The 23,590-nt window shown below is 40.8% G+C and overlaps 1 protein-coding gene across 1 annotated transcript in view; it reads right to left on the minus strand.

Moving 5' to 3' along the window:
- Positions 1-23,590, minus strand: part of GNA12 (G protein subunit alpha 12) — an 82,523-nt gene that overhangs the window by 42,459 nt on the left and 16,474 nt on the right. The window contains exon 2 of the mRNA XM_054041303.1: positions 18,874-19,089. Within this exon, the coding sequence (XP_053897278.1) occupies positions 18,874-19,089 (216 nt within the window). The remainder of the gene's footprint in view (positions 1-18,873; positions 19,090-23,590) is intronic.

Consider the following 23,590-nt stretch of genomic DNA (forward strand, 5'->3'; position numbering starts at 1 on the left):
AGGTCGACTAAGTGCTCTATAATCTGCATGGTTACTCAAAATGAGGATATGTTGTAGGGTTAGTGATACAAATTTAGGGTAATTTCGAGAAGGTATTTCCAAGATACGCCTCCCGCACCAAAAACTTTTCTTAAAGTTCAGATTCTACCAACTTTTGGGAGGCACACCTGGCTTCTAAAGTTATAATGGCTTAAATGGGACAGGAAGGGGAGGATGAGCTGCAAGTGGTAGTGCAGGGGTGAGAGTAGAGAAAGACACCACGTGCTTGAATTTACTGTCATGACCACATAATAAAACTGTCACATTTTTGGACTTAGACCACGTCTGGATTCTCTCACCAGCCCTGTTAGCAACTACACCCAGACAACAACATTATCCCCATTCCATGATAACAAAGTTTGTTTGGGGGCCAAGGGGCATTTAGGAATCACATATCAACAGTGTTTCATTGTAGAGAAAAAGAGTGGACTGTTACTCAGAAAACCTGGGCTCTATTCGTGGCCCAGGTCACCTTTCAGGCCAGTGGCAGAGTCAAGTCACTTCACCTCTTTGTGCTTCAGTTTCCCCAACTGTACAATGGGGATAATGATGTTTTTCTCCTTGGTAAAAGTCTACTTAGCTCTTCTAAGCTTTGAATCTGTATGATAACATACAGATTCGAAGTCCTACAGAAGAGCTAAGTAGCATTCTCTTTACCTGGCTGTTGTTGCATCTCAACTGGAAGCCTACATAAATACACCATCTCCCTGATACTAACTCCTACTAAAAACAACTGTCTTACAGTTAAAAAAAAAAAAAAAAAAACGCATGACAAAAGCCTCCATTAACACAGAATTAAGGTTGCCCAATGGTATCTCATACCATTCCAGAACATAGAGTTCAGCACACTTCAAAAACTTTGGAAAAGCAGGGAATACAGAGTGAAGGTATACCACCATAACTCCACCCCCATGCTCCCACTTGCCTTTGCACTGTCCAGAACAGGAGTTACCTACAACCAGGGCCGGCTTTAGCAAGAGCGGGGCCCGATTCCTGGGGGTGGGGCTTGCTGCAAGTCCCGCCCCCAGGAATCCAGCCGCGCCGTGGGGGGGACGGGGGGGGGAGCCGCGCCGCGGGACGGGGGGAGGCACCCGCGCCGCGGAGGGGACGGGAGACCCGAGCCGCGACGGGGGGGGGACGGGGGAGACCCACGCCGCGGGACCCGTGCCGCGGGGGGGGGACCCGCGCTGCGGGACAGGACGGGGGGACGGGACCCGATCCGCGCCGCCGGGGGGGAGACGGGGGACGGACGGGACCCGAGCCGTGGGGACCGGGACGGGCCGGAGCCGACCCAGGCCAGAGCCGCTGGGGCCTGCGGGAATGGGCCGCGCCTCCCCGGAGCCCTTCTCGCCCCCCACCCCAGCTTACCTTGTGCTGCTGGCCCGCCCCTGCTTCTTTTCAGACTTCCCGCGAATCTCTGATTTGTGGGAAGCAGGGGTGGGGGCGGGGCGTTCAGGGGAGGGGGGGCGGGGCCGGGGAAGTGAGCTGGGGGCGGGGTTGATAGCTGCAGCGTGGGGCCCTCTTGGCGCGGGGCCCAATTCAGCTGAATTGGCTGAATCGGCCTAAAGCCAGCCCTGCCTACAACTGTTCTATACTCAGGCAGCTAAGCTACTTCACAGAAAGAATACCACAGCTGCTAAATTTTACAATCTCCATCATCCCGATGCGCATGATGCTATCCAACACTATACTTTCATTTATGCTTCATTAAACTTCAGACCACACTTAGCACCCAGCCTAACTGCTGACAATCCCTAGGCTAAGACGACCTCTGTGCCCACTACTGTCACAACACGGCACTGTAAAGTAGTATACTCTCAAGGTACATATGTACCTCTTTCCTTTGATCATACACATAGGGGTCAGGGAGAGGGGATCTCACACACACACACACACACACACACAGTCCCTGCCAGCTCAAGGGGTAGTTAAGTTTCCAGGGTGTGTACCTTCACTCTGAATCCCAGGCTTTCCTAAAGTTTAAGGTTTGCTGAGCTTGATGTTCTAGAAGGGCATGAGATGCCAGTGGGCAACCTTAACTCTGTTAAAGGAATGTGTCAGGGAGTATATATTTTCCTTCCAAAGAAGCTTTCGGTAGTTTACACTTACAGCACCTTCACTCTCTCAGAACAAGAGCTCTTGTAAAGGGATTAAAATTTTAGAAGCTATTACAAGGGTCTTTGAAATGAAAGGAAGCATGAGGCTTAGTTTTCAAGCCTCTGTAGCTCCCTCCAACAATTCAGCTTGAAGAAAAGTAACCTACCACTCAACCCACTCCCTTCCCATAGCTAACAACCAACATCTAGGGCCTGAGCCTTGCCAGTATCACTCCTCTGGCACCCAGCTCCAGCTTCCTACTGACAGGGCTGAACCTCAAATCCCCATGCATGACAGCAAGTGGCCATTTACAAGATAATGCCAATTTACCAGGGGAAGTGTATGGAATCAGTGTACAGATGACAAGCCCTCAACTCACAAGCTTGGAACTTTTTGGAATGCAACTGTGGGGCTGGGTATGCACCATAGCTATGTCTTTACATTCTCTGACTACAATTCCAGCCACCATTCAGTTCTGTTCACTAAAATCTATAGCTTTGTCCATATGCGGATAGCTACTTCATTCTGTGTGTAGCTGATGTACAGTCAATCTTTGAAACTTGCCCATAGATTCTATGCAGTCATCCTTCAGTAGCCAAAATAGGTGTCATTCAGGGAAACATGGTACTAAAGTCTTTGAATTCATGAAATGGCAAAAGGCCATGTAATTACAAACAAGATTTGGACAATAAATCTGCCAAAGAATTAAAACATTTTTAGAGCAGAGATACTCTGTGCTATTTTATGTGCATACAGCAAGATTAATTGAAGAGTAGGAATTACTGTAGCAAAAGTGACACCAGGAAGTTATGTATCCAGTTAAAAATGAATCAGATTAACTGTATAGGCCCTTTGAAAGTTAACCAGCAACACAATTACATGAAGGGAATATGAGCACATTAAACAGGAAAATGCTTCGCATAAATTGGAGTAAATTAGTTTTGTTTGTTTAGTAATCTGAAAGATGAAGGCCAGGCAAATGAAGTAATACTTATGTAACTAAAGGAACAGTGAAGGTGAATTGCTGTAAGGGAACTCATTTCACAAATCAGAGGGTCCTGCAGAACTACATCCGGGAGCAGTGAAAATGCCTTGAGAACCCATGAAGTGGAAGCAGCAAAAGATAATGAACTAAAGCTGCTAACAAGTTTATCAGTTAGTGCTTTGAGCCTGACATCTTCACCTTGCAGCCTGGTTTATTTGAAGGGGGGAAAAAAACAAAACACCCAAACAAACAACATAGCACTGATGAACCATATTCTATAAGTGCCTTTAGATCCTCATGTGAGGATAAGACTAAAATGAGGTGTTTAACAGCCATATCTTTGTATAATGGAGATGTTACACGTCTGGATCAAGTTAGTAGTACCTCTGCTCATATTGTACCCTGGGGCAATTCTGGGCCACTGCGCAATACAGACTTTTGCAGAAATAATTTGGTGCGCACATTATCCTTTTTCTCCCCCACAAAAATGGACTGCAGAGACGCTGGCTGCCACTAGGGGCTGCTGGACCCAGCAGAGCCCAGCTCACCAATAGAAGACAAGGCTGGGGAGTGGGGGAGGAAACTGGAGGGTTACCAGCACACCCTGAAGTACGGAGGGGGCAATGTGCAGGAATCGCCATGCAGGCCCAGGATCCAGCATCAGGTTGTTTCTCCCTCTGCATTCCTGGGCAGCAGAGAGTGTAAGTGTCTGGGCTGGAGGGAGGCCCACAGCTGGCCTCTGGGGTGGGGTAGGGGATGTAAGTGTCTGTGCTCGGGGTGGTCTGCAGCTGGGCTCTGGGGGCAGAGAAACAGGTACTGGGTTGTCGCAGGGGTTTCTTTAACTCTTTACTCCTGGGGAAATTTGTGTGTGTCTCTGTACTGTTACAGACATACTTTCTGACAGGTATTTTGAAATAAATTACCAAAATAATTGAAACTGGCGTGATTATATAATGATATTTTGACAAATAAAATTTGCAGAATTTTAAAATGTTGTGCACAGAATTTTTAATTTTTTGGCACGGAATTCTCCCAGGAGTAATATTAAGCATTCATTATGTTATGTTATCAAGCATGGAGAAATGCCAATCCCGAGGCAAACAGGAGAAGCAATGCCAACACCACACTAAGCTGGAACACACCTGCATGAATGAAAAGTGTAGTCAGAAGCAGATTCTTAGTGCAACTTCCTTATAATCTTTTGATCCATTTCTGATCAGTAGTAGTTTAGGAGGATATTAGTTTTAAAAAACAAGACTGAAGTTTCTGCCATAAAGAAAACTCTTGAAATAATTCAAAATAAAAGATACATATGAGTTCTGGAAACATTTTCCATTCCTGACACTGAGCGCTGACACAGATGTACTGTATGCTCTTTTGTGTGTTCACTGATTTTGTTCACCACAACCATTTTAGCAGCAGTTCTATGATTATCATCACTTCATACAAGAATGATGCAAGAACATAATAGTAACACTTTCATATTACAAAGTAGCAGCCGTGTTAGTCTGTATCCGCAAAAAGAACCGGAGTACTTGTGACACCTTAGAGACGAACAAATTTATTTCATATTAGTGAGCCCAAGTAATTCAGCTTTTTCAGGACACAGACTTCCTGTTGATGTCTGATCAGCAGACTTCTCTTAATGTGAAAAAATGTATTATTGTTTAAGCCTCTAACAAGTGCAGTTAATCCCTATGTTGGAATCAAGTGGGAGGTTTTTCACAAAGTGCCTAGGGATTTAGGCACCAACTTGCACTGAAATTCAATGGGAATTGTGCATCTACCTCCCTTGGGCACACAAATCCCAGCTTAAAATTTAAGATACTTTGTTTGACCTCCAGTACAAAAGAATACATTCCTGAAACTGGTGTCTCTCTAAAAACTATTTCAGCAAGAGATTTGAAAATGAAGATCTATTTTAATTACTTCCTAAACATGGACACCAAACAACTTAATCAAGAGCCAACTGGGTTGGATTTAGATCTGTACAGATCTGAGTTTTCTTGCACACTAAAGAGCAGATTACACCAGTGGATTTTAGCCACAGTTGGGTACTGGCTCAGAGAGAGGCTGAGCTGAAAGTTTCCTCCCTTGTTTCTCACAGCATATGCCAGCATTTCTTGATGGGAACGCAAAGATTAATTACAGCTGGACTTACTCTGAACAAATCCCTATACTCAATAAAATCCTGCAAGATTTAGAGTAGGACTAATTTGTATTTTTGTCTTAAATACTTAAATTGTTACTGTAACTTGGTTTTATGCATAATAAAATTAGAGCCTTTTGCTAGGAGTAGAGAATGCAGTCTCAGAAATTACGATCTAGTTAATTCTTCATTCTAAAAAAAATCTAAGATTTCATGCTTCAGCAGAAGTGTTTGTTGTAAGGGAATATGCACTGGTAAACATGAAAGACTGCAGCCACATGAAAAAGAAAGAGCATCTAAGCTAGAAAGCTATACAGGGGTTCAGGTAATTCTGAAAGTCAAAGGTCACTAGACATGAGCTGCAAAGGCAAACAAATGAATCCTGGATAAGGATTGGCAATGTATATATGAGTAGGAAGGATTTGATGACAGGAAGTATTTTCAGAGGAAAGTACAGCCATCATTATGCAATATGCAAATTATGCTCACAAATACCGAACATTGGAATCAGGATCAAATTACTTTCCACCCTGAACATACCAAACTCAAAATGAATACTCACTTGCATTTGAAGAGCCAGAAGCAGAGACTCCTACAGAATTTATTTAGTGTTATAAATATGAAGCTTTTTACTTACCTCCAAGACCATGCTATTTGAACAGAACCAGACAAGCTCTAAACCGTAGCCATTTGGAAGTTGCAAGCATTAATAAAAATGCCTGGAACATACTATGTGTTTTCTAGACCTAAAATATGGTCCCTGCCCTGAAGTGTTTACAATTTAATTAGACAGAATACAGATGAAGGACTGGGGCAGGGAGGGGCAAATACAATATAGAAAACCAAAGCAGCCCATTGGCACAGGTTCTCATTCCATATTTTATTTAAACATGAGCTATCCCCAGCAGCCTCACTAGCCTCCCCTATGTCTATACCTGTTCCTTAATAGCAGCTCATGTTTATCATACAGAAACATGTTCCTTTTACTCTTTGCCTCATCCTCCCAATTCCCAGCTGACTGCACTTCAACCAGCTGTTGCATTTTGCTATAAACCTAGACTGGAAGTTCTCTGGGACAAGAATGGTCTTTGTTCAAAGAACTTAGTACAGTTAGCTTTTAACCGTTAGTTGACGTGTAATTTAAAACACTGGAGAATGGTTGTGTTACAGTGTCCTTTCTCCAATGTTTTAAATTACAGATAAAACAGCCAAGCAGAAGATAACCCTGAAGTAGTGCAAAGGGTAGAAACATGTCACTTTGTCGCCCCATTCTATCTACCAGAGGAGACATCTCACAATTGCTCTGTTCATGGAGCAGCTTTTGCTGCATCTGCTCCAGCTTGGGAGAAGAAACAACCCACCGCACGAGGGAAGGATATTGCACCAGTGTTTCATAATCTACATGGACTTCCAATTGATTTCCAGTGAAAGATTATTTTTCTCTTTGAATACCTAAATGGTTTGAGTCTTACCTACCTTAGAAGCAGGGTTTCTCCTCATGATGTTCCACAGCATTTATGGTCCAGTGAGATGCTCAAGCTAAGAGTTCCTTTGTTTACATGACAAGGGGATACTAAGCAGAAATTTCTTAAAAGTGGCAAGGGAGTCCTCAACTTTGGAGATCACTCCCACGCAATCCTGAGCTTGGATTTTGGTGACCTTCAAGACATGTTGCAAGGCCTGTTTAAGGCAGTTTTTGGGGTGATAGAGTAAATGCTGGTAAGGCTTTGGAGTAGGCTACTTGGGGAGGTTTCTGTTGGCGTTGGGTCAGTTTGTTGATCTCATTTAGTAACTTTTAAACCTGTAAATGTACATAGGATTGCACACCGTAGAAGTACAATGCTAAAACCATGCAAAGTTCTATATCCAGTAATTTGTATAGAATTTTGCAGTTTTGTTTTGCATGGTGTCAGCCCTCAAGTTTTAAGTTTTCAGAAAGATACAGCAAGTACAATACTTTAGGGGACAGGACACACAAAACCAGGGTTTTAAGTTTTGGTTCTGTCATTTAATTCCTGTGTGGCTTTGGGCATCTTGCATTACTTCTCCAGGATCAAGCAGAAAAGAAAAGTATCACTTCTCTCAAGGTCCACCTCAAGATCCAGTCACCTGTGATGTCAAAGCAAGATATTATGTAGCTTGTTTGGATCTTAATATGCAAAAGTGGAGGAACTGGAATGTTTTGATCAACAGTTAAATGGTTAAGTGCTCACATTTAACTTCAGTATTAATGACCCTTCAAATGAACAGGGGCAGTTTACATCACTGAAAACTATTGTTTCAGAGCTGTCTGCATACACTACTACATCATATTACAGCAGGCTCACATTCTTCAAATTACTTTCCCAGCCATGTGAGGTAGAGACAAATTTAAGTGAAAGTTTAGGTTCTGGAGCACAAGATGCAACCATCAGCACATAGGGCTGCTAAGAGACAGCTTACACAGAACTTTACAAATATTAGTAACTGCAAAATATCATGGCCAGGATTTTTCAGGCTAGTAGCCCTGTGCTCAACCACTAGCTTATGCTGCTTGTAGGGACACCATGGACTTCCACATGGATACTAAAGTGTGGTGTTAGAGATGTAAATGACGTTGTGCAAAGCTTCCCCATGATGTTGCAATTTCACAGAAGTTTTGCAAACTTGAAAAATCCTGGAATTTTTTAAAATAGTTTTGCAATGAATATTGTGTGAAGAAAAGGTTCTCTCTGTAGCGGACACCTTGTTTAAATTATGCTCAAGATAAAGTAATGAATAGGTTTGTTATTTCTTTTGTATATCTGTATCAGAAGCCTCCATGGACACAATTGATGTAATATGTAAGAGTAACTGGACTGAAAAGCGGTCAAATTTACAGAACAAGCAACATTTGTAGCCTCTTGTGTAAGTTTATGATTCAGCAGTGGTTTGGAGAACAGCGGTCTACCTGTAACATTTTATGAACTACTGTACAACAGAGCTAATTTGGCACTTCAATTTCCTGAAGAGCAAATCCACAAGAGTTGACATTAGATACATAAATCCTCTTCTTCTTATGTGAAATAGTATAACATACAATCATGGTGAAGAGAGCAAAATGCTATTTGAGTCATGCGCTTATGTCTAAAATGTAAAACCACTGAAGGTCTGAGATGGAGTTATAGCTTTCAATCCATGTTTCACCTTGAGTACTGGAGAGACTGCCACATCATGTTACATAGAGCACGTCTACACAGCAATAAAACACCACTGGCAGGCCCACATCAGTTAACGGGGCTCGGAGCTATAAAACAGCAGTGTAAATGTTCAGGTTGGGCTGGAGCCTGAGCCCTGGGGACCTGCGGGCAGTCAGAGCCTGAACACCCACCCTGCAATTTGATAGCCCCACAGCTTAAATCAACTGAAATGGGCCAGTCGTGGGCATTTTACTTCAGTGCAGATAAACCCATACCGTGTTTTGATAAAACAATGCATACTACTGAGTTTTCAGATACTAAAAAAGCATCATAAAACTCCATTAGCCTTCACGTGAAGACGATTTTTATATTATATATATATATATTATATATAATAAAAATAAAAAAAGTGTCTTTTCAGCAAGTAAATGAAGTGGAGATAGTGTTCCAAACACAGGTGTCCCATACAGTGACCGGGAATATCAAAAGAACCTATAAAAACAGTTTTAAAGTATTTTCTTGATCTTCTACCGCAAACTGCCCCCCCAAAAGACTTCAGGGGTTCTAGATCATTTATGGCTATCTGCATAAGGAATTGCATGGAACACTCCCATTAGTAGTAGTTGAACATGAGCAGAGCAGGAAATTTCCTCCTACCTCTGCAACCCACACAACCCCTCAATGCATGCCTCTCATGGATTGCTGCTTCATATAAAAGCTAATATTTGGTGCTCTCATAGGTTCCAAGGTCAGAAAAGACATTGTAATCATCTAATCTGCATTCCTGTAGAACTCCCCCAAAATAATTTCGAGAGCATCTCTTCCCAATTTAAAACTTGCCAATAATAGAAAAATTCACCACAATCCTTGGTAAGTTATTCCAATGGTTAATTACCCTCACTGTCAAAAATGTACATCTCCTTTCCAGTCTGAATTGGTCTAGCTTCAACTTCAGCCAGGTTATACCTTTCTCTGCTAGACTGAAGAGCCCATTACTAAATACACTGGTCTACAATTTTTGAGAAGTCGTCTGCTTCAGAGATAAAATGTGCTATTTATTATGTATTTTGATGTGCTGAATTCAAATATGACAATTAAAACAACTGATTGGCTACTGTTTCTAAGATATTTAAGTTTTTACATTTTATGTTTATGTACATTGTGTAGATAGAATTTTAATCATAAATTGTAAACCTAGGTCTTTTCATATGTTTATGGTTGCTTTACATGATATTTCACCTATCCTGTTTATGTAACACTTTATATAACCCTTTTGCTGATTTTTAATCAAAATTTATTATGAAACAAAAGGCAAAAATCTATTATGTACATAGTTTAGTCCTATTCAGTGTCTACTCGGCGCTTCTTGGCTTGTCTCTTGTATTCATTAAATGGAGCATCTCTTGTCACTGTCCAGCAATGGTCTGCAACCATTGATGGGCTCCATTTGCCCCGATAGCATTTCTCCATTGTTGCGATGTCCTGGTGAAATCGCTCGGCGCTCACTGCTCCGCAGTTCGGTGGAAAACAATCTAGATGAGAGTGCAAAAAATGGATCTTTAGTGACATGTTGCAACCAAGGCTTTTGTATGCCCTGAGGAGGTTTTCCACCAACAACCTGTAGTTGTCTGCCTTGTTGTTTGAGAAAATTTATTGCCACTAACTGGAAGGCTTTCCATGCCGTCTTTTCCTTGCCACGCAGTGCATGGTCAAATGCATCATCTCGAAGAAGTTCACGAATCTGAGGACCAACAAAGACCTTCCTTTATCTTAGCTTCACTTAACCATGGAAAATTTCCATGGAAGTATTTGAAAGCTGCTTGTGTTTTGTCAATGGCCTTGACAAAGTTCTTCATCAGACCCAGCTTGATGTGTAAGGGTGGTAACAAAATCTTCCTGGATTCAACAAGTGGTGGATGCTGAACACTTTTCCTCCCAGGCTCCAATGACTGTCGGAGTGGCCAATCTTTCTTGATGTAGTGGGAATCTCTTGCACAACTATCCCATTCGCAGAGAAAACAGCAGTACTTTGTGTATCCAGTCTGCAGACCAAGCAAGAGAGCAACAATCTTCAAATCGCCACAAAGCTGCCACTGATGGTCATAGTTTATGCACCTCAAAAGTTGTTTCATGTTGTCATAGGTTTCCTTCACATGGACTGCATGACCAACTGGAATTGATGGCAAAACATTGCCATTATGCAGTAAAACAGCTTTAAGACTCGTCTTCGATGAATCAAAGAACAGTCTCCACTCATCTGGATCGTGAACGATGTCGAGGGCTGCCATCACACCATCAATGTTGTTGCAGGCTACAAGATCATCTTCCATGAAGAAGAATGGGACAAGATCCTTTTGACGGTCACGGAACATGGAAACCTTAACATCACCTGCCAGGAGATTCCACTGCTGTAGTCTGGAGCCCAACAGCTCTGCCTTACTCTTGGGTAGTTCCAAATCCCTGACAAGGTCATTCAGTTCACCTTGTGTTATGAGGTGTGGTTCAGAGGAGGAGGATGGGAGAAAATGTGGGTCCTGTGACATTGATGGTTCAGGACCAGAAGTTTCATCCTCTTCCTCATCTGACTCAAGTGAGAATGATTCTGGTGCATCAGGAACCGGCAGTCCTTCTCCGTGGGGTACTGGGCGTATAGCTGATGGAATGTTTGGATAATGCACAGTCCACTTTTTCTTCTTTGACACACCTTTCCCAACTGGAGGCACCATGCAGAAGTAACAATTGCTGGTATGATCTGTTGGCTCTCTCCAAATCATTGGCAATGCAAAAGGCATAGATTTCCTTTTCCTGTTCAACCACTGGCGAAGATTTGTTGCACAAGTGTTGCAGCATATGTGTGGGGCCCACCTCTTGTCCTGATCTCCAATTTTGCAGCCAAAATAACGGTGATAGGCTTTCTTAACCATAATGGTTATACTGCGCTTTTGTGATGCAAAAGTCACTTCACCACAAACATAGCTTTAAACATAACAGTGAAGTTATCTGCTCTGTTCACACAAGTACGAGGCATCTCTGTTCACTTTGGCTAAACAGAAATGTGTCCCTTTGCAAAATCAAACACTGACAAATAAGAGAGCACGACACTGTAGGATTTCTAGAGCTGATATAGGGCAATTTGTTCAGCAGAGTGATGTAAGCTTCGTTATGATTGCATCATCCATGACTTCTAGGAATAACATGATGTAATTCACATCATGTATGACGCAATACCAGCTTCAGATTGCATCATTCATTGTTTTGCCTAAAAAGCAAGTACTGTCCAAACCCACTCAGATTTATTCATAGATCCAGTCAAAGATGTATTTTAGTTATTTCTGGTTTAAATCGAGATCCCTTCCCTTTATAACTCACTTATCCTCCGCCATTCCCAAGTCAAGGGTCGTATATACTGACCCAATAGCATATCTTGAAAACTAGAGCCAATCAAAAATTTTAAGCATCATCATTTTCATTCTCAGCAACCCAGAATTAGTAAAGTTTGACTACATTTATTTCAGAAGCATTTTGGCTGTAGAACAGTGATATTTGTTCCCTATGAAGGTACTTACAGAGGGTAATCAAGTCACCTCTTAAACCTTGTTTGTTATGTTAAATAAACTGAGCTCCTTTAATCTATCAAGGTAGATTTTCTAATCTTTAAGAGGGCTGGGGTGCTGGGATAAAATTCACATTTGCACTGACTGAAACAGGAGTCTCTCTTTTTTGCTTAACAAGTCCTATTAGGTCCACGTGTGTTAAGGACTGTATCCATTGCTATGGAGCAACACCAAGATACAGATAGCTAATTTAGCTGAGCTATGCTTACACATCAATTTTTGTGTGCACCAATTTTGGGTAAGAAGTCCCTCTCCCAGACATACTAAAGTGAATAGCAAGTGCGTGCACAGGAAATAGCTTTTGCAAGTTCTATCCCTTGTTTGGGTGCAAGAGCTGCTGGATAAAAGGAGTAATCTGCTGCCAATCGTACTTTCAGAGAAGTGGAGAAAGAGGGTTGAGCCTATGCCACCTCACTGCTGCCAAAGAGAGTTGCCATGATTTTCCCCTCACATGCACTGAGTATACCCACTGCAGGAAGAGGTGAGAGTAAATCTACCACCATTTCTTGCATCCATAGGACAGCTACTATTCTTGCACTGAGTTTCCCTAGGGCCTTTTTGATACAGAATGGAGCCTTCAGCTGGACAGGAAGTCACCAAGTACTCAGTCTGATGGACTTGGGAACCAGTGTTGTTCCAAGAGGGCAACACCTAAGCCCTACAACCCTGAGATGTTGGTACATATCGAACTCCTGTTTACACAAGAGCACTTGGAATTGGGCCCAAGCCTCAGATTCTTCGCTTCCATGTATTCGAGACAAGCAACCAATGATTCCATAACAAGCTCCTTTGTGGAAGTAGCCATGCAAATCAGATATTCTGTCTCCATCTGCTGGCAGGGAGGAATGTAATCCAAGTATCTGAGGTAGCACAGAAGACCTCAGAAAGAATAAGTGTTACAGGGTATCTATAGTGTAGTGATAAAATGTATTCTTTTCAAAAATACAGACAGAAAATATGGGGGGTGAAGAGAGTCACACACTGATTACAAAAGTATTCTTGTAGCTAAAAAAAATGAGGACAGCGACCTGACAATGTAACCAAATACACAATGAAGCTTTTGTCCCAAAACTACTTGCTTGCATACAAGGAACAGAGGAACTTGGGAGGGGGAGTGGAGGGGGGCGGGATGTGAAATTGGTTAGCCTGATTTAGGAGAGAGAGACACTGAAGCAAAGAAAATACTGCTATTGTGGAATCCACCCACTCAGTTCTAAGAGGCTCAAATACCCAAACGGGATTTACAGGCAGCACTTGAATGCATTGTGTATGAAACAGAAAGTGCTGATAAATGCCTAGAGGCAGCTCCTCTGGTCCAAGTGAAGAAAATTTCAGATTATATTAGGTTATGGTCAAACAGCCATTTTAATCCAACAAGCTTTTCACTGCTAAACCAATCATTAAGTTTAGCATTACAAAGGAAGCCACCTATAGATTAGATTTTTTTAGCTATAGGTAGTCAATCCATGCATCACATTTTACTTTACTTTTTTAGTAACTTTTTTGTGTGTGTGTACAGACAGTTCAAAAGCAGAACAACTGCTATAATATGGTTTGGTAGACAGGTATATTGCATAATGACTGTACAAAATGTTACTACACAGATCTTAAGTTTAAAACAAAAGAAGTTTAGTGTTAAATTGATTGGAAGACCACCCTGAAGATATTTTACACCATTAAGCAAGGTCTTCACAGCAAGCATCTCTAAGGCCTGGTTTATACACAGCTGTACCAGTTAGGTGTTAAATGGTTAAATTAAACTGGTGCAAGAGATTGTACAGGCACTTGTTTCAGTTAAGATTAAAAATCAGGCTTATTTCAGTTTAAATCAGTAATTGGTTTAAACTAAAAAGAACTAAGGAGCAAACTTCTAGGTGGATAATTCTATTTAACCAAGTCAGTTTAAAGTCACACCTTTAGTTAAACCAATTTAGTTTCTCATATATACAAGACCTATAAATCAACAGAGACATGTTAAATTTGGTTTACATCTATTTAGACCAATTTAAGTGCCCACGTAGGGACAAGATCTAAACTAGTATCTACAATATGAGGTTATAAATAAGCCCTCCACTTTATAGCATTTGCTTGTTGAAAAATTGTGGGTGTTAAACACAAAAAAGCCAGACCACAAGCTACTTCCAATCTCCATGACCTCAGCTATCAGCCTTTTGCTACATCCTAATGAGATTAGGCATGGCATGAATAGCCTTAAGAGCCAACAAGAGGTGAAGCAGAACCATTCAATTTATTAAGCAGCAAGATTATTTTTGAAAGGACTTGTCTAGTAATGTATCAATCTGAAAACTAGTACCTATGCCCTCAAGAATATTTTAATTCCATGTACCACATATAGTAGCACCTCAGAGTTACGAACACCTCGGGAATTGAGGCTGTTAGTAACTCTGAACTGTTTGTAACTCTGAACAAAATGTTATGGTTGTTCTTCCAAAAGTTTACAACTGAACATTGACTTAATACAGCTTTGAAACTTTACTGTGCAAAAGAAAAACGTTGCTATTGACCATCTTAATTTAAATGAAACAAGCACAGTAACAGTTTCCTTACCTTGTCAAATCTTTAAAATAATTTTTTTTAAAGTATTTTATGTTTAACACAGTACTGTACTGTATTTGCTTCCCCCCAACCCCTATCTCTGCTGCTGCCGCCTGATTGCATACTTCCAGTTCCAAATGAGGTATTTAGTTGACCAGTCAGTTCGTAACTCTGGTGTTCATAATTCTAAATTCCTACTGTACACTTATGAAGCTTTAATGCAATAAACTATAATTCACTTATATTTAAGGCATCATTCCGATTGTATCTGTGTGCCATATCATGCATTATGGTGGATACTGAATTGCTTTGAATTGCTGTCTTTTGTCTTAAATTATGTTATTCACAGCAGGCCGGGTTACAAGTAGTATTCTGTACTGCTACAGGTTACATCTATGCCTTTGTATATAAAAGATTCCCAAGTAATAGTTCTGGGGCCCATAACAGTTTTGTTTCCCTTAGTATCCATATAATATATTTCTACATAACCAATTTAAGCCATGTTACATTAGATCAGAGGTTCCCAAACTGTGGGGTGCACTGATGAGTTTATTGGAGGACACAAGGACCTGACAGGTCAGCACTAAAGGGCTGGGAGTCTGGGGGGGAGGGAGGGGTGCTCTCTCCAAGCGGTCTTGGCTGAAGGGACAAAGCTCCCTGCCCATCTCATTCCTCCATTGCTGCAGCCACCAACCAGCAGTCACCCTCCTTTGCTGGGAAGGCCGGGGGGGACTCTGAGAACTACAACCCAAAGGCTGCACCCCAGGAGTACTGATACTCCTGCCTGACACAGCCCCCTGCTCACCCCAACCCTTCAGTGTGCAGAGCCCTGTCCCCTTGCCTCTCTCGACAGTCTGCACAGGGAAAGCAGACAGGACCATACTGAAGTACCAGGATCAGGATGGGGCAGTGTCCAGTGATCGGGGAGGGGGACAGTACTCCACGTCCCTCTTGACCACAGCCCTGGTAATTTTCCCTGCGGGGGGCGGGGGAGGGGGGGAGAAAGGACAGGCAGGGAACCAGGACTCAAGAGCTGAGATCACCTGACCACTGCAGGAAGCAAAACACTTCCTCAGCTCCCAATGGTGAATACCCCCATGGACCCTTCTATGGGTACTGGGCACCCCTCCTCCTCCCTCCCCAAGCATGGAACATGACTCTGAATGGAGGAGCTCCGCAAAAAGAGTTTGGGAATCTCTGCATTAGATGTTACAAATACTACTGACTTCAACATAAAGGTGGAGATCTGGTGTCTTTAGTATGCATCTCTGCCTTCTGTTTGTTTAAACTTGTAGCTGAAGTTCAAGAATGCAAAAGCAGCCTTAATTTAGTGTCTTGAAAAACTTCTTGTATTAAGGAACTAGTCTTTCCAATATAATACAATTTCATTGCTATTCAGTGATGTGGAGGAAGCCTCTGACCTATGTAACCGTTCTCCACTCTGCCACCTGCCCCTGCCCCTGCAATATACTTAGTCACCGTGTAATATTCAAAGGTTGTTTTTCCTGTAACCAACTTCAGCCAATTACAAGGGGTGAGTTTCCAATCCTACTATCACAGCTCAAGTGGTCATAAAGCATTTAGGTCTAAGCAGTCTCAGTTATTTAGGATTAGCAAATATAAGAAAACATTTTAAGAAGATAATAATTTACAGAGTTAGGTTGGCAAGCCGGACATCTGCATGAAGGACTTCAATCTGCAAATTAAAGGATGTTTAGGTATGCTGAAAATATACAAGATTAATTCATAAATATTTCCCAGGTATTTTAACAACTTATCCTAAATAAATTTCCAAGGACTATTAGTTGTGGTGCTGAGGTATATTGGCAAGGGTTTGGTTGTTTGTGTGTTTTGTTTTAAATAAAACAAAAATAAATAAATGCATTACCACACATAGTGAAATAGAATATACAGCCTTTTCTTTGAGGAATGCAAAAAACTTACTAAAACTGAAAAAGCTCTCTAGCTATTTTAAGGGAGTCACTCCTGATCCGAGAACTTTTAAGTCATGTTTCAGCAAAAGCACAATTTTACAGTTAAAAGTTAAAATTTCTGGAAAAGGGATATAATGGAAGTACTGACAATCTTAACTGTAATGGCACAAAAATCAGAGCTTTGACAATCTGGCATTGACCCTTACTACTAAAAGACACAGCTAAACAGAAATGTTTGTTTTAATCTTGTTATAAGCTATTCCATTAATTCCAGTTATTCCTTTTAGGGCCAAAAAAGGAAGACACAGCAATGCTGTAATTCCTGCCCTTAAACTTCAAGCACATTCCATTTCAAGAACTTCAGAGTTTATTTATGCAATTAGTTTTCAGAAACGCTTTTCCAGAGTCAGGCAACAACGAGAATATAAAGAATGGCATATTATATTTTATGAAGTTATTGAAATTAAGCCAAAAACTTGACTCCTTAGAAAAAGAGCAGAGTTATAGGGCCACTTTGCTTCCTTGTATGAAAGTGCTAACAAAAACATCGCAGACTTGTGTATCTGTGAGCACAAGAGCATGGTGCAAGGGAAGACAAAGAATCATTTCTGATATAGGCAAAGAATATGTTTTAATGCTATTCCTGGTCTAGGTAAATTAGTGTTACATTACTGTCAGTTGCATGACATTACAATATCTGTTACTTTTACACGTCAATGCCTAGGATGTAAAAGGACTAAGATTATTTTGGACTGCCTATTTCCTCCTTAACTATGAGCTGACAGTGTGGGGGTGGAAGTCTGCACAAGTAACAATTTCCCATTCCAGACCTTAAAAGTACACAAACTAATCTCAAATCTGGAGAATTACAATCCCTACCGGATGGAAGAGAGGCTCTTAAACCCAATGTTTTAAGATGTCTCGGATCACAGCAGCACCCGGAAGGGAGTCTTTAGAGTACTTGTTCATTTCCAATTTTTATGTTTGCTTAAATCTAAAACTCTGCACTTGACTTTGCTTCTCTCCCCGTCCTGTCAGCCTCAAACACTATGGTTGCTCAGAGGGGAGAGAAGGGAGATGGAATGGCATTTCTCCTCCTGTCTGAGGAAAGTGGTAATACTGAGAGTGTAATATAGTAAGGGGAGGCCCCAACTTGGAATTCACTGCTACTGGGCTCACCTTTGCATCTGGCAATTCTCACATAAGAAGTCACATTCTCCATCACACAGAATTAAATTCCTTTCTTTGAACAGAATGTTATTTATAGCAGCAAAGCAAGGAAAACACTATTTAGAATAAAAGTCCCTCTTATGCCCAATTTTAGGAAGTCATAACATCTCTTTTCAATGAAAAAAAGGAAATGTTTTCTGTGAAGTTACAGAGTGAGAAACATGGAACATAACTTAACATATAAGCATGGAAGCTAAGCCACTTAAGTGACTGGTCAGATTTTAGTTATCATACCACTGTTTGAACCCAAATAGGTAGGCACATCTTGAGGTTAGCGACAACCAAAAAACCCCAATCAACCAAAAGAGGCTATAGTCCCTCAATAACCGCCTCATTATTTGGGGCTGGGAGGGGAGAGGGGAGAAGAGGAGTGGAGAAGGTAGGGAAGAAGACAAGACAGGAGAATAAAGGGTGGTCATCAACTGCTCCAACAGGCATAATAGATATATGTTCATTCATATCAAAGACAAAAATGTTCAATATCAGAAGTGCTTTCTTATCATACCTGCATTTTATATTATGCATTGAGTTTTGAGCTGAACTCTAGAAGTCTGTTTTTAAAGGAAAACAGGGGAAAACAGTTTTTATTTTTAGGCTGACATCCAAATGCTGCCTCAAGTGCAACTTGCAGATATAAAAAAGGAAAGGGGAAAAAAAAAAAATCCAAGAACAGCTTGGAAAGGGATCACATTAACGTCAAAAGAGTTGATCTGCAAATAGTAGTAGCCTGCCAGCATCAATATAATACAAGTTGGCAAAACTGGACAAAATATAAAAAAAAGTGTGCATTAATCAGTGGCCTACTATGATCAGCCCAACTGAGCAACTCAGGTTTTTGGGGGTTTTTTGTTCAATCATTTCCTGCCTGTTTTGGTTCCTCTTGTTCTTCCAGTCTAGTCCACTTATTCCACTCTTTCCCATAGTTTTTTTTCAGTTTGGCTCCAATTACTCCTCATTCCTGCTGCTATAGCCCGCTCAGATTTATAGCATTGCTACAGCTTGCTTGGATTATGGCCACACACCGGGTTTAGCAATCTGTTCTTCAACGGGATTCAGACTGGAAAAACCCTGTTTACAACTCTTCAATCAGCATACAGTTGGATATACTTACCAGCTGATACTCGCTCCGACGGCTAAAAGCTTCCTTGATCCCAGAATCCCTCCACAGCGCGCTCAGTGCAGGTACATACAACTGGAACGTGGCAGGCTCTATAGGCATTCCAGCTTTGTTTTCAAAAGCCATCAAAAACAGTCCATGCTTCTCGTTCTCCGTGTACTGCCAAGGAATCCCTAGTTTGTCCCGTGCATCAACGAGAACCTTGCAGCCCTACAGAATGATTCAGATAAAACAGAGTCAGTGATCAAAAAATAAAAGTGTAAAGGAACTTGAACTTAAAAGTACATGAAGCTTACAGTGGCACAAGTCAGTAGTCCTGTGGGAGGACAATTCACAAGGGGATCCAAAATATGCTCCATTGCAAGGAGAAATGTATGAAGGAACAAAAACATTCCGTGTCTAAGCTATATAGCTGGTGGGGGATGGGGAGAAACACTTTTACAATGACATGGTCAGATAGCAAAGAATAAAAATAAAGACCTATATCAAATGTATACTACAATATTTTCTGTTTAGCAACTTATAAGCAACTCCCACCCCATCACTGTATTATCCAAACATCTACTGAAGCAGACACATGCCTGAAACTGTGTTAAGTATTGACATCTCTTTCCACCTGTCTTTAGCAGTTGGATACTGACATCAGTTATGTCACATCCTACCCCTGAGAAAGTTAGACTAACTCAGCCCCACAAAAGGCAGCTTTAATGAAGATTAATTGAAAGATTTGGCAGAACTGAAAAGCTGAAATAATTTTGGTTACACACCCACCCACCCACACCCCTGAAATTCCTTCAATTCAATAGTGCACTTCTATCCCTCAACCCAAATTATTTTCCCCCCTAAAGTACTGCAGAGACCTGCAGGTCTATTTCACTTATTAGCCATGACCTGAAATACATAATGTACTCTAAGAGCTACCAGAAAAGTCTGCTGGAATATGAAACTGTCTTAAAAAGGAGGAGGTGGGAGCACTGTGGAGATTATTTAATAGATGGAGTGTTTTACAAAGTTTTCTTGATACAGAGCCTGGGGGAATACCTTAGGAAACTTTGATGGTTGCCATGTAAAAAGAAACAGGAACTTATCAAAAAAACATCATTGTTTGTTGGGTATGTCGCACATGGAGAGCTGGCCACACCTCCCCTCAAAGCTTAGAAAGAAGTTATTCAGCATGGAAGCCAAAAACTGTATTAGAAAGCGCATACAGCATATTCTATTGAAGTAAACTAGACTGATTTACAGATCATTGTCTCCATGCCCAAGAACTCTAGGTCAAAAAAAAAAAAAAAAGTTTTTTTTTCAAGACTCATGGGACATGTGTTTACCACATAGCCTTAAAGAACTAGTGCCATTTTGCTCAGTCATGTAGTTGGAGTTCACATTAGAAGTTGGCAATTTTACTTAATTTTAATTTTAAATTGCCATTGACATTTTGAATGGACTCCTAGAGGTGTTCAGGTTGCTGTTGAACAGAGCTTTGACACTGGCAGTGTGGGTTCCAACATAATACCATGCCATTTTTTAGTGGACTTTAAGTTAAATAGCTTAGATCCTATTGTAAGTTTGCACTGTTCTCAAGACACCTTTTTTCACCAAGATGGCTGTCTCCAGCCAGTTTGTAGGCAGAACAAGACAAGACATTTCAGTTTATTTGTAATAAATATTTCATATTATCCTGTGAGTTTTCATACTGCAGGGCTGGGCAAAAACAGGCACAGTTTGTTCTCCAATAGCAAGCTTCCTTTTAACTTGCCACATTCACAAAAAGGGCTTTTTAGTGAGTGAATTGCCACCTTCTGATTTCATTTTTCTAACAATCAGATTTTTTTGGGGGGGGGGGGGGGAGGAGGAGAGGAAGATATCTAGCTCTCTAACCAAATAGTTCTTGACAATACAAAATAGACCAACTCAGTCTTCATGGTTTGAAGTTTTACACAAGGTTTTTATTTCATGCTGAATGCACAAAAAATATATATCTTTCAAATTTAAACTTTAACAGCCATTAAAGCACACCATGTTCAAGAGTTCCATGTAATAGACATCTAGTTCTTAAAAGCAAAAGCAATTTGAATGATGGATATATCAACTACAAGGTTTGGTTTTATATGAGCTAACTGATTCATTGGTACAACAGTTGTCATTTGTTGTAAGCCAATTTAAAAATCAAACTACTTTGTTCAGAGGTGTAAGGTTTTTTTGTTTTCTTTTAATACACACAGCACTGAAATCTTTTTTTCAGCAGCTTTCAGCCCAAACTTCTAGACCAAGGGTCTGAAGCTTCTTGTTTAGGACATTTGACAAAACATTTTGTTTAACACACACATGCAATCTTGGATTACTTAACAAGTCTGCAATTAACATTAGCGTATAGACATAAATACCTCATCCACTTCAGCCCTTTAAAAACACACAGCAAGGATATTGTGTTAAAAAAAAAACGGAGGGGGACAGAGTTGAGAGACGTTAAACAGTTTTGAGTGCCACAGAACATGAGCTTATAATCAAAGTACCTCAGAAACCATTATATAGTAATGTTCTTACTAGTGCGGTTTCCCAAATATAAACAGTTAATCTTGAACAATGTTCATTTTAATACAACATAATCCTCCAGACACACTGTTCAAAGAACATGTTTTCATGACACCAAGCACAGAGTACAATTCACCATTTATATCCTCAAAATGAGGTACTAAAGATATGCATTTAGGATTTTGATTTATTGGACTGACCCAAAGCTGAAAAGCCTGTTCTCATTTCCAAATAGTTAATTCACCCCCTCACTGATCCAAGTCTAAATCTGTTACTGTATGTGAAGCTCACCCCATAACTAAGAAGAAGGAAGACAACAGAATATACAAGGCTATCTTTCAGAATTGCACAGACTCTACACATTCTTTAAAACTAATCACTTACACAAAAGTACCACTCTGGAAGGAATTCAAAGTCGCTCTTTTTTTTTTTTTTCCTCCCCAGAACTGGTTTTGGACTGACCAGTGGAAAACTGCTATTTTTGGACTTAACGTCAAGGTTGTGTTTTATTGTCTATCAATATACAGAGCAATGTTTGGAGGTTGTTTTTGTTTTTTTTAAAAGAGGAATGGTTATTTGGGCTGTTCTCCAGGGAAGCTATCCAAAATACAAGCACATCAGTTGTTGCCATTTCTATCTTCTACATCTCTTAAGTTTGGTTGCAAATATGCATGTAGTGTTCCAGCCCATGCAAGCCAGCTCTGACCTTTCACCGGCTCAGGCTCCAGCTCTCCAGAACCATCTCAGTCAGCCATTTACTGTCTAGCTTCGCTATCTTACAATTTTAAAACGGTTTCAGCCTTTACCCATCTCATTGCTTCAGCATTTCCTTAAGACTCTCTCCAATGAATGGCTAAGTGATGTTACAACAGCTGCTTACAAGATAATGATATTCCCATCAACATCACAACTTTAGTATTTTTAAATTTCGGATGTACGTTTTATTTCCATCCAATGGTCAGCTCTGATTTTTCCTGCTTACACATATATAAAAATACCAAGGGAGTGGAGTTTATTCTTGTTAAGTTTCCCCATCTGTTTGGAAAACAACCTGACAGCTGATGTGGAGATGTTTTGCAACTGTCAGCCTAACAAATGTGACCACTAAACCAGTTTCAGATTCATCTATACATGCTTCCCAAACTGACAAGATCTGTAACCTGGGACAAGATTTTCAAGAGCACATAAGTGACTTCAGGCTCCAAAGTCCCAATGAAAGTTGATGGAACTTAAGTCACTTTTGAAAATGATACTGTGCTTTAAAAAAATTTAGCGTACACAATTAAATGCCTGCCTGTAAGTTATCCATTTGTGAAGGGAAATGCAAGACCAATCAGATCAGTTCTTTAGCAAGGTGTTTTATAGAGAGAAATTTTCCCTCAAGCTTTCTCACCTGCTAGTTTTCTCTGTTCTATAGCATTATAAACAGAGCACAAATGGATTCAAGAATGGATTTGCATATCCTACAAGAAATCCATCCAACACATCTGTAAAGTGCTTTAAAAACAAAGTTTGACACCCATATCATCCAATTATTACGTCCATTACACAGATAGCAAACACAGATACAAAGAAATTCAGGTAAGTTATAGCAAGCTAGTGAGAGAAAGATAGTCAGGACCAGAATTGAATTATGAAACTCCAGCCTCCTGTATATCCCTAGAGAACACTCCCTTCTCCAGTACTCCTTTACAGACAAAAGGCCACTATAGGCATCATAACTCAAAAGCCAAGTCTAGGAGAGAAACAGAGAAACTGTAGCATGAGTTCCTAGAAACAGTCAATATAAGAATCCCTAAAGGATGGATCATTGAGTAATCTTTTGCTCAAGTGGTTTCATTACTACAATCACAGTATGAAAGAGAGTGGAGGCACAACAGATACTACAAACAGATTTCAGTAAAAACTATAGGGATTTTGTTTAGAGGTGAGAAAAGAACTGGCAAAGGCTGCCTAGAGAAGTATGAAACCTTGTCCTAAAAGTACACCACCACTGGCTTATACGTTGGTTATGTCTACTCTACCGTGGTAAGTTGACCTACGCTATGCAACTTCAGCTATGTGAATAACGTATCTGGAGTCGACATACCTTAGGTCGCGTTACCGTGAGGTCTACACTGCGGGGGGGGGGGAGGGGGAGGAGAGGGGTGTCAACGGGAGAAACTCTCCCGTCGACTTA

This window comes from Malaclemys terrapin, chromosome 10 (assembly GCF_027887155.1).
Source record: "Malaclemys terrapin pileata isolate rMalTer1 chromosome 10, rMalTer1.hap1, whole genome shotgun sequence".
NCBI classification, from domain to species: Eukaryota; Metazoa; Chordata; order Testudines; family Emydidae; genus Malaclemys; species Malaclemys terrapin.